Below are 16833 nucleotides of genomic sequence, written 5' to 3'. Positions count from 1 at the left end.
ACACCACAAATATATATTTGCTCAACCCTTCGCCCTCCCCTTAGCAATTCTTTCTTCTTCTTCTTCTAAATTCCTAGTATTATGTTCTACACCTTCTTCTTGTTTTTTTTTTTTGGGATTTTGCATTTATACCGGCTATTCTTGTCTCGGCCGTCGTCACGCAGGTCTAGCTGTGAACGTCTGGAAAACGACCGTCCCGGCTTCTGGGGACTGGTCCGTCGCGGCGCAGCTCCGGCACTTCAGCCCTAGCGGCTCCAGCGCGCTCGCGACTCTCGTCCATACTTGGCTGCCCCGGCTGGTCACCGACACCGACATGGTGCCCGGCCGGAACACCCCCGCCACTTTTCTCAGCATCCGAGCGATGCCTTCGCCTCCGTCGTCGTCGTCCGCGGAGCCCACGCACTCGTAGCTCGCGTAACTGAATCCCTCTTCTGGGGTCACGTGTATCGTCGAGTAACGGCCGCCGTCGACCCCGTTCATCGAGTACCCGCACGGGTCGAAAGCGAAGTCGCAGACGAGCGCCCTGGGGTTGATCTCCCCGATGCCGGTGAGGGCGGTCATTTCTTTCCCGGCGGAGTCGCCGGTCTTCCCGTCGCCCGGCTGCCTGAAGAACTTCTGCGCCCGCCCTCGGTCGAGCTCGGTCATGCACACCTCGACAGTGTAGACGCCGTCCGGTGCCGGCAACACGTCGGCCGCGAGAGCCGGATCGTACGCGGTGAACACGTGCCAGGAATGGGAGGCCGCCACGTTGGAGGGCATGATGGCCGCCTTCCTGGAGCAAATATTGGTGGGCAAGCAACCTTCCAAGTAGGCCACCTCTTCCGGAAAGCTGGTGTGGGGAAAAGGTTGGGCGAGAGGAAAAATGAAGCTGCCCCGGGTGTACCTACACAGGCATAGTGCGAGGCCCAGACCACGGGCATGGACCACCAGTGGCCGGACCGCTCTGAGCAGCTGCGTGGTCCCGCAGGTCTTGATCACGATCTTGGTGGGGTACACGAAGAGGCTCGACTCCGACAGCACGTAGGCGTCCAAGTGAGCATTCCCGAGGGCCGACACGACGGTGCACTGAACCTCGCCCAAGACCCGCTCCAGCGACTCGAACTCGATCCGCCGCAGGCCCATCCGGACCGCCGCCGGGTCGTCGCCGGAGAAGTGGAGCTCCAGGCGTTTCTCGAAGCCCTCGAAACCTGAAGCGGCCATTGACGACGGTACAAAGGTGTGAGTAAGAAGGCCTTGAGACTTTGAAGGATGGGACTACTGTGACTGTAGTGATGGGGAAGGACTAAGGAGTGGTGTGTATTTATAGGGGGGGGGAGAGAGAGAGAAGCAGGTGAAGAGAGGGCATGCGGGTGTGAGGCAACCACGAACCATGATTGCCATTAGCATTATGAAGCGATTGAGATGATGTCTGCGTTTTCCCTTTCCTTTCTAAGTCTTTCGACCAGGAATAATGATCGATTTTTCAAATTTATGGCCTCTTAAAGCGAGCGAATAAAAAATGAAAGTGTTTTTTTTTTGTATTATCAAATATACTATAATCTTAACCGTAGATTTTCACATCATTATCGCGTATTTTGTGTAAATCACTCATTGATTGGAATATCATGTGGTTAGAAATGCCTGACAAGATTGTCGGACTATTAGGTTAGCAGCTTAAAAAAAAAACATTATGGCACTCAAGAAAGCGTCGTACGAAATTTATGACATTCCTGCCGTTCTTATCCCAAATAATTCCAATAGAAAATAATTTCTAAACCTTAGAGAAATTTACTCTTTTCTTTGTCGAAACTCATTTGGAAAAAAAGGGGGAGGAGCAAAATCTTGTATTAGAACCCTCTTCTGCCTTTTCACCTCCTCCTCTATCGTGTCTTTTGGCTGAAGTATTATTTTCTCTGTGCGCACATAATAATGGTGCTGGGTGATCATTGAGGGGGCAAGAGAAGATCCACAAGACAGAAGCCAGTCATCTTCCTGCCCATCGAACATGAATTTCTGGTCTCTATTTTGTGACTCGGCAAGATTAGCAGAACCATCAATTGGCTATGAACACCATGGGAGCTAGAGCTAAGAGAAAGGGTTCATCACAAGGGGGAAAAGAAATCCAAGCAACCGCATGTCATGTTAAGCCATTTCCATTCCGATCAGGTGTTTTTATACGCAGCGTTTGTTTTCCCGATAATCCACGGGCATTGGCGTAGAGACCCGAATACCTAGAGATTCATGAAATATCCTCCAAGCCCCATGAATGGTCAAGTCCAGGTCCGGCTGGCGCAAGTGGCCTCAATCCAGAGTAGTGTGCACGTAGCTGATGGGATTCAAATACATGACCTTCAACTCTCGAGCTGGAAATCCTCTCTATCTCCCCCCAACCAAAAACAATCGCGCCGCCTGTACCACACTAGCTCTGATGTAACGCTTACATGAAATACTTGCTCGTCTATCATAAAAAAAAAGGCATATGCTTACAGAAAAATCAAGCAACAACCGGAGATAGAGCTCTCGAACATACGAGCACAATTATGGGCTACATGTCCCTAAGAATGCGAACAATATTCATGGCAAGAATAATTTCACCCCGATCCTAACTGAACTATCTTCCATCTTGTCGAAGTAGCTGTCGGTCGAGTGGCAAGGCTAACCAAAGGAGACACAGACAGACTAAAAGATAGTCCGGAGTCACATTAAGCTCGGCCACTCAATCATCTAATCCTCGAACTAACCTTGATTATGGAGCATGATTAACTCCAAAAGTTTCATGTCAATAGACGACATTGGGAGCTATTTATATAAAAGGAAATTCTGCAGTCACCTCCTCCTAGAATTACATTCACATGATAATTGCCTTTACTTTGAGAATACCTGCTGATGGTCAGCTGATGAGAAGCCGAAACCCTAGTTTTTGCATTTCTTTACGACGGCCACCACGGAAGTCTAGCTGATTATAGCGTGCGAAAGGCAGGACGAGAACGATCAAAATAGAGATTATATTATACATGCAAACGTTTTTTTTTTTTGTGTGCGTGTGTAGTTAGACACATTGAGTGCGAATGGTAACGTTTCTGTTCCCGAGAATAATTTTTAAGCAAAATTGATTTTTTCCTGATTCCGTTCTCGAGAACAGTTTCTGAACTAAAGAACGCATTTGGTAACTGCACAAAAATTCTATTCCCGAAATAGAAAAGAACATAAATGCATTTGTTACCACCCTAGAATTTATATTCCCATTTTTTTATTTAATTATAACAATGTCGGTGGAGACAGTGATCGGCGGTGGACTCGTGGTTGTAAAGATGAGTATTAAATTACACTGAGCTTATTTTTCTAAAATGACATTGTTTCTTTATTTGTTCGCGTGAACAGAAAAGCTACTTTTTTTTACTTCTTATTTATGTTATAAATATATTCTCAGGAACAACTTCTATTTCACGAAAAAGAAAATTTAACCGACATTACCAAACGGATTTCTATTCTTTTCCTTTTCCGGGAACAAAAGAGCAGAAAAATAGAAAAATCAGAAACGTTATGAAACACGCCCATATTAAATAGATACATCTTAAGCATGAAAAGAAGAATATGGATTAATAGGTAGGATAAGAATAATTAGGATTCAAAGATTATTGGTTCAAGTTTCGGAGCGTTATATCTTGTGCTCTCATATGGTGTCAAGTAAACTCTTCTTGTACCTTCTGACAAAAAAAAAAAAACTATTCTTGTACCTAATAAATTGAAAAAAAAATGAGTTGTTGAGCAATGGCACATGACATAGATGTTAGGAATCAAGATTGTGGGAGATAAGAGGCATAATCTCCGTTTATTTCCTAGCTAAGGAAGATATGGATATCGAGAATCTCCTAATTATCTCTCACAATGGAAATGAATTACAGATTTGACCTTTTAAATTGACATGCTAAACTTTGATTGCACAGTCACTTCTCTATCTAACCTTGATAAGCTAGAAGCTTGTTTAGGACAGAGCATGGGCGGATGTATCATGAGAAAAAGCATAGAACCCACTGCGTCGAATGAAAACAACAGGGCGAGAGTTGGGACAACCTTGTCCTTGTTCATTAAGAAAGGATGGACGACGTGCCCAAATATCATCACTGTTTCTGGTGGAAATAAAATAATTGCTTTTTATTTTTTTGCAGGGGAAAAGGAAAATGGAGGAAAATCATGCGTGGCAGATAGATAATGAGGATTTTTCCCAAATTAGGGAGAGCATCCACCAGATCGTGAGATTGAAAAGCACATCCACATGATTTTGATTCTCCATGCAAAATGTACATGAGGGAGGCACAATCATCATCATAAATACCAATTCATTCGGATCCTTATCTGTTGTCTGATACCTCACTTGGGGGAGATCGCCAAGATAGAGCTTAAGTCCTACCCATCAATATGTCCAGTTGAATCTACCTTTATTAAAAAACTTAAGCCAATAAGTTATGAGCCAATTTTGATACATTAATTGCTCCACACCACACCAATTCTCTAATGTGGGACTTTTCTAATACAACCCACACAAGTATTTTAATATCATCCACACTAAAAACAAGAGGCTTTGGAGAAATCGAGACTCCTCGTGACTTAAGAGATTGCGGCGGCAAACAAATTTCACGAAAAAACCCTAGTGGGGGGCCAAGTTTTTAGTTGCCTCACCAACTTACCCCAGCCCTCAGATGTTCAGATGCTTAAGTCTCCCTTTGTTATCAATTAGACTTCACTAAACTTACTTTCAATTGGACCCTCTTTCTTTGTGAGGATTATAGGCATAGTTAGACCAAACAAAAGCATCCTCTTTACTCCCAAAAGAATTTGCACTTCCACCCTAACATGATTGACTTCAAGAAATTAACCCCCTTGGACAAAAAGAAAAGGTGAAAAGGAGAAGACTCTCTATAGATGATAAGAGTAAAAGCTAGGGCTTGTGTGGCGACAAAAGTAGAGGAGATGAGAAAAGGAAGTGGGAGGGAGGGTAAAGCAATGATGGAGAATTTTGAGTTCAGAATCAGATTTTGCAATTTTAAGGCATGGAATGATTTTGGAGTGTCTGCTTCGATCGAATTAAATAAAAAAGAGAATAAATCTTTTTATACATATGGATTAAAAATGGTGGCTGTTGTTGGCACCACCACATGATGACAGCATACCCACATCTCTGTGCTTGCACGCGCACCCACTCCAAAGCTTACATATCTCACACGCAAGACTCACCATCTCATTATCCACCTATGCGTATGCACATTTTTGTGTCAAAAGAATATGTACTATTCTTGAATTGCCCTTTCAAAACAAGATGGAAAAAAAAAAAATAGAATAATACGATGGCGATGGGTATTACATAGTGATGGTGTATACGAATATTGAGAGATAATATGATGTGTATTACTTCCCCTTTGTGAGGAGACATCCTTCTCTCGAAGTTACATGGCTTTTTTGTCGAGTTCTTCAAAGAGAGTTGTCTTGCACCTTTAGATACTTTCTACCTACCCACCAGTATCGGTCTCGAGTACAAATACCCTTTTGTTGAAGGTCGTTCAAGTTTTTTCTGAAAGTATACTATGGATTACTTTAGCGTCACAATGCTTGATATTCACACGGGATATGCTTTTTAGCATTTGAAGATAAAAGGGCGACTCAAGTGTTTTTTTTGTAGAGGACAAACTCATGTGGGCTTCGGTGAAGGACAAGTCAAGGGCAGAATATATTGGAAAAATCGATAACCCTAATCTCGATTTGGTCCCCCAAAAGTTGCCTTTTTAACATTAGCCTCACTCGGCTCACTCCTCCCAACAAGGATCATGGAGAGGCCAAAAGGATAAATAAGTAGAAAAACTTATGATTGGACCCACTTATGTGTCTCCGACAACAACAATATCAAAGACCCCACACAACTACACACATCATCTTGAGAATGTGCCCCAACTCCATGGCACATGAGGTCCATTTCTTGATCCAGGGTTTGAGTGAATCTTGGACACGAAGACCCCACAAGAATTTTCTCGCTTGAGAAAATATTTGCATTCTTTTCCTATGTAGAACCAGATATCCCTTTGAAAATTGTAGACCAATCAAAGACGTGATATTTTATATACAAAGGCAAAGTTAGAGTGTGTTGGTTTCACTGAAAACTTCATTATAAATGAAAATATTTTGCGTGAAAATTATGTTTAAAAAAATAGTTAATTTTTGCTTGATGATTCAAGGAAAGTGATTTTCTTTTTGTCAAAAAGGGACATCGTTTTCTCGCAATTTAAGACTGTTATTTTCAGTTCATGGAAAACATTTTCCTTAGATCAATTAGTTTTTTATCATCCAAATATCGAAAAGTCGGACCCTTAATAGAAATGTATATGATGTGAGTACGGTGATCGGATCGTTACGTTACATTAGTTGTATAATCGACAATCAAAGTATTTTTTTTCCTAGGGTGTTATTCTTTAGCCGCCGTACAAGCTTTGCATGCGCACATGTTGTTGCCCACATGTCGCAAATTTCTAATCCTAATGGGTTGTTTTTGGAGCACTAGTTGAGCAGTATAAACCTTAGTGCTACTGTGCCACGCGCAGTCGCACCATATCTTGCTTGAAATTTCTTAGAAGCCCACCAATTCTTCCCCCTTGATTAATAACTTTTTTTGGGGGGAAGATGTGACCAAGAGAACTAGTGCTATAGTGAAAAGTCTTTGGATGTGTATACATGAACCATCCCTCTCAAAACTTTATTTTTGATCTTTTTGCCACGATCAAGGTCAACCCCACATGCTTTGTTGGCTTGTGGTAAGATAATTTTCAGTCTAAGATTGATCTATGGATGACAAATAGTAGTAAGGCCGAACTACATAGTTTCTTTGATTTACTAAGTATTGCAATTTATGTTATTATGATGTCTCCTTCTCAAGTGTACAACCATGCGAATCAAAATATAACTTGGTACAGTCCCGATATCAAAGTAATGTTTCCGGATTGAAGAAGTAACTAAGGTTAATAGACTATTTAATGACTCTACCCGTTGGTGAAAAACATGACATAATTGTGCCGCGAGTAGCAATTTGTTTTGATTCATAAAGGTTATGGTGTTGATTCATAAAGGTTATGGTCCCTTTGCAATAGGTTATTCTTAATGCTACACATCTAGCTATATTTAAATTTTCACCTTACGAAATGAAAAGTTGTCTAATTTCACTCTTAATGCCTACCCACCGACATCGATGTGTTCTATTGAATATAACTCGATTCTTTTGCCTGATATATATTTACATGGATTCGAATTTTATGGTCTCTTATTAGACATATTTTGACTATTCAAATCTCAAGCTGATTTTTTTTTGGGTTGAAACTTCAGCCGATTCAATTTGATTATTTGGATCGACATGAGCACGCTCAGTTTTTGTTTAATACTATGGTTACGTTAAAAAAAAAAACTCGAATAAAAATCTATCGGGATCAGCCGAAATTTGCAGCTTATAGTCACTAGAAAAATAAGATTTGGTACAATTTTTTTTATGGCAAAATCACAATTTCATGTCGGGCCTTATTCCCTTACAACATCGACATCAATCGACAATAGCCTAGCCTATATAAGAAAAGGAGAAAAATTCAGACAGAGGGCAGTGACCAAATCATGGATATTCTCTCGAGCCCCGGGACAGTGAAGATGAAGATCAATCTCGATTGGACTAAAAATAAAAAATTGCATGGGCATGCCATGCATATCATTCCTCTCGTGCTCGCGTTTTCGACATATAGAAACCCTAAAAAAAAAATATTTGCATTCTGCCTTCTCGATGGGAGTATCGGAGAATCTTGAATTGATTGCTCCCTCAGGCAGGCCTTTGATTCTGCTCTGTAGCTTCTTCAACCCCTCTCTCTCTCTCTCTCTAGAAGCTTGTAATGCTTCATGATATCTTTTTACCTCCCGTACAATCCAAGTATCTTCCTTGTCTTCTCTCACACATGATCAAGTTCAGTCCTCGCTTTCGCTATCGGATGACACCAGTAATTCGATCCTGTTGCTTTCGAAAGAGCTTCGTTCAGGTTCACCCAATTCCTACATTCACATGCCGACCAGCCGATTATAGACAGTCGCGCGGCGTACCGTCTTAGTGGACATCAAGTGCACTTGAGCCACCATACCCAGTCGGTTCTCAATCCAATTCAGTGGGGATTCGAACATGCATTGTGCTCCCAATTCGTATTTCTTGTAGAAATATCGATTCGATGTTAGGATTATGCGCACAAACACAATGAAATAGAGAGTAAATGCAAGAAAGAGGAATCGGGATATAAGGTACCTGGCTCACCATTAAACTACGGTTATATCCAGTAGAGGATTCCACTATGATTATTACGACTCTCAATTATAGGAAAAAAAGATTATATATAATGGTAGTTATTCATAAACTCATATCCAAACTATCAATAAAAAACGGATTCAAACTATAAAAGCCATTTAGCGTGCCGGGGCTCTACCCCTGCAACCCCATTGAGGCGGCCCCTGTGGCTCCTGGCCAGCTCACTGTAGAGAAGAACCCCAATATTTTCTTGTCGAATCATGTATGTGTCCACGAAATAATACAATAATGTAGTTTGTCTTTTCCATTGTATATGTCGGCAAGTTTGCAAGTAGTATGCTAATTATACTTGAACCGACCCTTCTGCGAGCTGACTCACCTCCCACTTATTATATACGTCTATGGCGTTTTCACCAACTCGGTTCTCCAAGTTGTGGAAAAGCTCCCATCATTTCCCTTACTCCCTTCAATTAGTTCATAGAATCCTGTGGCCTATGGTTTGAGTAAGAGCATTGCATTTGCCCGGCATCTTCAACCCTCGATCGTCAATCCACGTTTAAATTAACTGCTTCATTGCTAGGATTAAGACATTCTAAAGACAAAGCTCGTATGATCATGCACATTGCACATGTAAAACCCTAGAAGGGACATGAACATGAGCATGCAAATTCATAGTTTGCTTCGCCATCCTTTGTGGATTCTTTTGCTCGAAAACCCGGTGACGAAATTTGCCCAAAAAAAAAAAAACTCTATGACAAATTTCTTTTTCTAAGATACCCAAACTAGGGTTTTAGTATTGCTCCAACATAAGCTTAGATGAAGACACGACTATTCCAGCAACCGTGTCTCGAATAAGATTATGGTCCTTTGTCCGGTTATCTAGCGAATAATTTATACGATAAGTTAAAACGCAACGGGTTTTATCGGCCCATCTTTCTTTTTGACTTAGCCTTACTCTTTCTCATTCTATTCCATCTCTTCTCTAAATTCTTTGAACATGGTGGACTTCTGCGATTGCGAAGGATAGTTAAAATAAGAGAAGGTTTCCACTCCAAGAGGTAACATCATAATGATTACGGAGTCGATGCCCTAATGAGCATGGTGCAATGCCTAGCCTGAGATCGAATCATGCTAGTACATTCGATTTGCTGCTAAAAGGCAGATTTTAAATAAAAAAATGGATTAACTAACAACCAAAATTGATGATGGCTCGGAGGTGATATGAATTAAAATAAGCAATGCCCACCTTCTATGCTCATAACATTCTATAGCTAATATGATCTTTGCCGCAAAAGATAGGTTTCATGATCTAATCAATTTTGAGGGCTAATGGATTCATCGAAACCTTCGATTAATCCCGTTAACGACAATTAATTTATTGTGCAGATGATCATAGTGCCTTTCTTGAATTTTCTTTTAATTTTCATGAACACAATCCCAATTTAATATGGGATAGGTTTTGTTTCTTTGGGCCAATCAGCCCAATGGAGTCAAATGAACGAGCCCATCTACTTAGCATGGTGAGCAGAGGGAAAGATGTATATTAGCTCGGGGGTATCAATAATGACAATTATTATTATGATCATTGTTATTATTATCATTAATTGTCATTATTATTTTTATTATTTGGAAAATTAACCCACTAACTTGTTTGGAAAGTTATCTAAAAAGTCCTAAACATATTTCTCTTTGTTAATTCAGTCCTAAACTTTTTAATTGCTTAATTGAGTCTTAACCTTTATCACATTTTGTTTATAGATTCCATTCGGTCAGTTTTGATAGAAAATCGCTAACGTGGACATCGATTATCCTACGTAGCATAGTCATGACAATTTTTAAAATTTTTTAATCAATTTTTTTTTTAATGTTAAGTGCCGGTGGGGGGGCCGCTGGCCATTGATCACTAGATGAGGACCGTGACCCTCGCCGGCCACTAGGCAAGGGTCACGGTCCTTGCCCATGGCCAATGGAGGCCGCGAGCGTTGGCCAGTGGTCAGCCTCCAGGTAAAAAAAAAATGTAAAGAAGGAAAAGAGAATCGAAGATAAAATAATAATAAAAATGGAAAAAATATAATATTACTAAAAATTATCAATGTTCACGCGGATCGTGCTAGTAAGACGGTCAACGTCCATGTCAGAGATTTTCGGTCAAGATGGACTTAATTGGCAAAACGTGAAAATGTTTAGAATTTAATTGGCATAATTAAAATGTTTAGCATTTTTTTGGAAAATTTTTTCGAATTGTTTCGGCTATTAGCGTGAGTCCCTTATCTCTTCTGAACTAGAGTTTTGGAAAAACCATATTGCAAAAGAAAGTAGATGCCCAAGCTTCTGACAAGACATGCCAACATTTACTAGTACACAAGAAAATATCAGCTGAAAACCTTAGTTCTTTCATCTTAAATCATCGTATATAAGATCTAAGAGAAATTATCAGTTATTTGTGCCCTTGTATTTTTTTGTGTGTTAATTTTCAAAATTTATGGGAGGAAAAGCGTTGACGATCTAATTAATCTTATTTATTTATTTTTCCACATATTAGAATATTGATTCTACCGATTGATGTTCTAACTTCGTCAGAATGGTTTTAATCTAATAATAATAAAGAATTCGCGTGTGCTTAGGTGGTGCCCCTTAGTCGTCATATTGAAATTACGGGCTACTTTTCGCTACATTAGCAATTTGATTAATGTGAGAACCTCTTATCTACTCGGAAGATCAAAGAACACCTATATAAATGTCATCGCTTTTCATCAGTGTTTCATGCAGATGACATGTTTGAAGGGATGGTAACCCTGGCACAATCCCACCTGTGACACCCAAAAATTTATCCTATGAGATCTAGCTATAAAGTTTTTGAATTAGAAAATAAAAGAGTGAATAGATTAGGAATTTGACTCGAAAGTTAATACGGTATAAGCCGTTATCGGAGACTAACTCAAAACGAACCCCGCGTCCAATGACACCGGCGGTCACGCAGGTCGGCATGGTAAAGTTGACAGCCACGCTGTGATGGCGACAAACGTCAACGGCTCAACGGTAGAACGACGACGACCCAAGTTGACTAGAGTTTAGACTTCTCTAAACTTGTCTTCCATGAATAACATTAAGTAAAAGAGTAAAAAGTCAAATATCTTTTAGAAGTAGAATTTTAGGTAATTATGATCGAATCTTCAATTTACCTAAGTAACTTAATCTCATTGGACGTCTAAATTAATCTTAATGAATATAAGACAAAATCCATGATGATTACGACGACGAATTGCTCTAATTGGACCACTTGTAGATAAAGATATCTTAAGGAATTTAAAGATCATCATGGAGTCTTCTAACTCGGCCAAGAAGGGAGGGAGGCGAATGAGTCTTCGAAGTTTTCTAAAGCTATTTCTACTAAACTTATGCCCTACGTTTATCCCCACGTTCACTAGTGTCTAAAGTGACAAAAAGGTTAGGAAGTCAAATATTACTTTAGAAATGGAATTTTTAGATAATCATGACTAAATATTCAAATCTTCCAAGTAAGCTATAACCCTATTGGACCATTTGGGGGACCACATTATCTTAAGGAATCTAAGGACAATCATGTGCAATTTAGTATGGACAAGGAAGGAGGGTGCATGAAGCAAAAATCATCTACCCTATAACTAAATTTTCAACTCCCTTAAGCAACATTCTATTATTAGACCACCTAAGCTCAGTATTATGTATATAAGATAAAGTTTCATTATGAAGAGACAAATGGACCCCTCCTACTAGACCACCAAAGTCTAAAGTATCTTGAAAAATCTAGAGGCCATCATGAGTAAATATTCAATCCACCTAAGTAACATAATATTAGTGGACCACTTGACCTTATCTTGATGTAAAAAAGACAAAACTCATAATTAATAAAGTAGCGAGCTCTTCTCATTGGACCAATTGGATCTAGGTTATCGTAGAAAATCTAAGTCATCATGATGCACCCTAATTGGTCAAAGATGGGGGGCACATAGAAGAAGAAAAAATAATCTCACCAAGACCATAAGAAGACCCTCATCTTTTTGGGGTCCCATGCACGCCCACTTTGTGACATCCTGTATTCCGACTCGTTTTTGAAGCTTTGAATAAATAAAAGGTCTCATTGATGTATTTCAGTCTAATCTCACTCGGAATTGATCCCTCTTGAGCAGATTAACCAAATGGAATGGCTAGCTAGGAAAATCAAGTACTTGGACCTAAGAACTTGATCATGGATTGACTTTTTAGCCATGAAAATTGTCGAGGGAATATTTTGGACCAACATATGCCGATCCTAGAATGATTAAGGAATGATTTGGATAATACCCCTGCGTTTGGATCACGGGTAATTCCGTTTGACCTCATATGGGTTCCGAACGTCTCTAAATTATTTTCTAACGATCGTGTCCATCGAGATTAGTGATTGACCATCGCAATTGAATGACAACCAAAATCGCCATGGCTTGAGAAATTCTTAAACATGATATTAATCACGGGTTGATACGCATAACTCTTAAAAGCCGCCCGTTAGTTTACGATACGCTGAAATTTCAATTGATCGAGATTAATCGCGAATCGAGCTTCAGAATTTGACGTCGGACCTTCAAGGGTTTCAATAATTAAATTTTGGACGTTTCCTCATCCAGTGTACGATTTCTTTGAGGTTCGCCCAAAGGGTTTAGGAAAAATAAAATTTGAACTGGAAATGGGAAAAGACCCATTTACCCTTGGAGAAAAACCAAATTTTCACTTTGGCTCAAGGGCATTTTGGTCAATACTCCCTCTTGGCCGAAAATGTTGACTAGTCTTGGTTGATGGAATTACCTTTTTACCCTTCTTGACTTTTAGATCAAAATATCTAGCCCAATTATTATCCTAACCTTATACTAATAAATTTTGGTCTTCTTCTCAAAAAATTCAAGACAACTTTCTCTCTCTACCTCACTTTTCTCTCACTTGGCCGAACTCACCATTGCTCTCTCTCTCTCTCTCTCTCTCTCTCTCTCTCTCTCTCTCACCGAAAATTTTTCAAGCCGCCGCCGGTGTCGCTTTGAACCGCCGGAACTTAACCTCCACCGTGAATCACCCGGGACTGCCGGATCTTTGTGGGTTTTAGCCGAGCAAGAGGAGTCGCCAGAGCCGCCGGTTGGAATCAAATTTTCTCTTGACTTTCTCGTCGGAAAATTTGCTAAACTTTGGGTAAGTTGGTCTCTAACCTTATATTAGGTATCTAGGTTGCTAATGGACATTAGATTAAATAGTTTGGATGAAAAATTGGTTGAATTTGCTCAAGAACTTGCCTTGGCCAAATGTGAAGAGGAGGAGAGAGAAAAAAAATGTGTTCTTGAGTGAATAGTGAATATACATGATTGATGATGGATGGTTGGGATTTAATCTTGCCTTTCATGCTTTAATCCAACAGCTTATATTGAATCTTGCTAAGGAAGATTGATCGGACGGCCGAGATTAAATCCTGCTTTATGTAGAATAATCGGATGGTGGAGATTAATTGTACGTTAGGATATTTTAATCGTACGGTCTCAATTAATTGCCATGTTAGTATGGTTTAATTGTATGGTACGTATTAAACGTATGTTAGTATAATTTTGATCGTACGGTAATTATTGATTGCTACGTTGGTATAGTTTTGATCGTGTGGCATAGATTAATTTTTGTGGTAGCATAAATTAATCGTGTGGCCCGTTTGACCGATAGCTTGAGTGTGATCTAATCGGGTGGTCCCGATTTATTATTTATTCAACGTGAGTGAATCATGTGGTCCCGATCGAGTATTTATTCATTATATTTAATCAAATGGTTTCGATTGAGCAGTTGAGGAAAATTAGAAAGATCGTATGGTCCCGATCTTTTATTGGAGAAAAATTGGTGAGATCGTGTGGTCTCGATCTGCTAATCGGGAAGTTTAGCATGATCACGTGGCGAAGAGTGATCGATCGGAAGGATTTAAAAGATCGTGTGGTATCGGACGAGCGATCGAGGAATTATTGTTGGCGTATGGTCTTTAAGAGGATTATTTGAGAGGAAATATGAAATTTTACCCCGAAGCGTTATAACGCGGGGTTCGTATTTTATAAGGTCATATTTTGGCCCGAGGCGTTATGACGCGGACTCTGTTATTATTATTTTACCCCGAGGCGTTAAACGCGGGGTTGTGCTTATTATTTTATCCCGAGGCGTTAAACGCGGGATATTAACCTGAAGCGTTATTACGCGGGTTATAGTGACCTGAGGCATTATTACGCGGGTCCGGACTATATAATGGCCTGAGGCGTTATTACGCGGGTCTGTCCATTGATATGTTAGCCTGATGCATTTAACGCGGGCATTCGAGTAACGTGGAATTTTATAATATAGCTTGAGGCGTCGAACGCGGGCTCTGGAGTACGTGGAATATTTTATTGACAGTCTGAGATGTGGAACGTCGATATGAGAGTAACGTGGAAATTTTGTAAAGGTGTGACAATTTTTGGAGAAAGAATGGAATATTCTGGAATTTATTTGTTGAATTTTTTTATTGAAGGAGGAATTGTTGAGAATTGTTCACCTAGGACGTGTCTGGAGGCACTAGCGCCCTAACCTAGGATTAGGGACTTTCTTATTGATATTTATTTTCATCCCGTCATGGGCTCGTCTTTTTCGGACCTCCGTCTCAACCATGAGTGTTCCAACCCCGAGGTGCGGCTTTCCCCGGGATATGGATAAGTTGGTGACGGAGTATCCGGTCGGGGAGGATTAAGTGTACTATAGGCACGCGACAACGGTTTGGGTGGACACCGGAGAGCTCTACTGGAAGCCCCACACATACGTGACATGGATGTAACGCCACGAGAATTTGACAATGGGACCGCTGAATGGTTTCGATATTCCCTTCGAAGGAGTAGGGGAGTGAGATCCCGTGAATGCTGCACCTCCGGATGGCGTGGTAGTGATCCCGATGCTGGACCTGAAGTTTTGGAGCCCGACCCCGAGGTCACGATACCAGGAGAAGATGGGGAAGTTGTGGAACCATCCGATGCGGAGCAGCCACCAGAGTTAGACGAGGATGAGTTGGCAGCTATAGATAAGATAGTACCTGATAGCGAGGACGAGGCCTAGGGTAGTTGGCCTCTTGACTTTTGTAGAGTGTTTTAGTTTTTTAAGTGTAGTGGGCTTCGACCATGTAATCCTTTTTGTTATGGGTGGTCAAAGTCTTGTACAAGTGGCCTCGAAGCCCTAGTTTTGAGAGTTGTAACAACTATGTATATATGTACATAAGTTTGTTTTTACCATCCCAAGTTATCGTATTGTTGTTGGTTTTTGTACGGGAGTTTTGTTTTTGCTTCCGCATTTGTTGTTTTTGTTGGCCTTTGGATCTTGGAGAACTGTACATAGTCGTGGCTAGAGGGGATGTTAGCGGGTTCGTGGGGTTCGGGTCGTGACACACTTCCTCACATTCTCTCGGTCCCCACCCCTCCAACTCTCTCTCTCTCTCTCTCTCACGCTACTCTCTTCCCACCCTCTCGGCCGCTCCTTGTCACCATCACCTTCAAGATTGGTCCGGTTTTATCTCACGAGATAAGTGAAGTCTCTAGCTTTAGGCTAAAGCGATGGGTTCGGTGCTTGAGTCCGGTTATGCATATGGAAGTTGTTAGTGCGATAATATATTATAGTTTGTGCATGATATAGATATGTTTATGGAGGAAAAATCTTGCTAAGTTTAAACTAGCCTACGTACTAAATAAGAATATCCATAGTTTTATGTTATTGTTGTTTGATTATTATATGTTTTTTACACAAGTTATGTACGTGTGTGATTTTATGTTATATGTTCGACCTTTGTGTTATTGCTAAAATCAGCTATTGGATGCGAACATCATGATTGCGTAGGCACTAAGAAAAGATAAGATCCTCCGTCGCTCGAGGTGATAGAGATACTTCGTCTCAGCTAGTTTAATCTTGCTAAGTTTAAACTTGCCTATGTACTAAATATGAATATCTATAGTTTTATGTTATTATTTTTTTATTATTATATGTTTTTTACGCAAGTTATGTATGTGCATGATTTTATGTCATATGTTCGACCTTTGTGTTATTGCTAAAATCAGCTATTGGATGCAAACATCATGATTATGTGAACATTAAGAAAATATAAGATCTTCCGTCACCCGAGGTGACAGAGATACCCCGTCTTAGCTAATTTAATCTTGCTAAGTTTAAATTAGCCTACATACTAAATAAGAATATCTATAGTTTTATGTTATTGTTGTTTGATTATTATATGTTTTTTACGCAAGTTATGTACGTGCATGATTTTATGTCATATGTTCGACCTTTGTGTTATTGCTAAAATTGGCTTTTGGATGCGAACATCATGATTGCATGGACACTAAGAAAAGGTAAGATCCTCCATCGCTCGAGGTGACGGAGATACCTCATCTTAGTTCCGAGATGCCCCCACGTCAATAGGATGCCTTGTAGAGAGTTTCGGGATGTCGCCAGTAGTGGGCGATGCCTTGATTGAGCCAAGAGGACCCCAAGCCAGG

The 16833-nt window shown here is 40.4% G+C and overlaps 2 protein-coding genes and 1 long non-coding RNA gene across 12 annotated transcripts in view; 1 reads left to right on the top strand and 2 right to left on the bottom strand.

The window, feature by feature from the left end:
- Window positions 1–16833, top strand: part of LOC115728661 (disease resistance protein RUN1-like) — a 1102447-nt gene that overhangs the window by 452326 nt on the left and 633288 nt on the right. The window lies entirely within an intron of this gene.
- LOC125313790 overlaps window positions 1–16833 on the bottom strand; it is a 483189-nt gene that overhangs the window by 378432 nt on the left and 87924 nt on the right. The gene's annotated exons all lie outside the window — the stretch shown is intronic.
- Window positions 156–1248, bottom strand: LOC125313723 (S-adenosylmethionine decarboxylase proenzyme 4-like). Its single transcript, XM_048273617.1, has one exon. The coding sequence runs from the start codon at window positions 1198–1200 to the stop codon at window positions 157–159; it is 1044 nt and encodes a 347-aa protein (XP_048129574.1). The 5' UTR covers window positions 1201–1248; the 3' UTR covers window position 156.

This window comes from Rhodamnia argentea, chromosome 1 (assembly GCF_020921035.1).
Source record: "Rhodamnia argentea isolate NSW1041297 chromosome 1, ASM2092103v1, whole genome shotgun sequence".
Classification (NCBI taxonomy): domain Eukaryota; kingdom Viridiplantae; phylum Streptophyta; class Magnoliopsida; order Myrtales; family Myrtaceae; genus Rhodamnia; species Rhodamnia argentea.
This window is presented reverse-complemented; position numbering and strand designations above follow the sequence as displayed.

Bases quoted from the DNA above. Each gene is read 5' to 3' on its own strand.
- LOC125313723 (XM_048273617.1), bottom strand. From the start codon at position 1,200: ATGGCCGCTTCAGGTTTCGAGGGCTTCGAGAAACGCCTGGAGCTCCAC.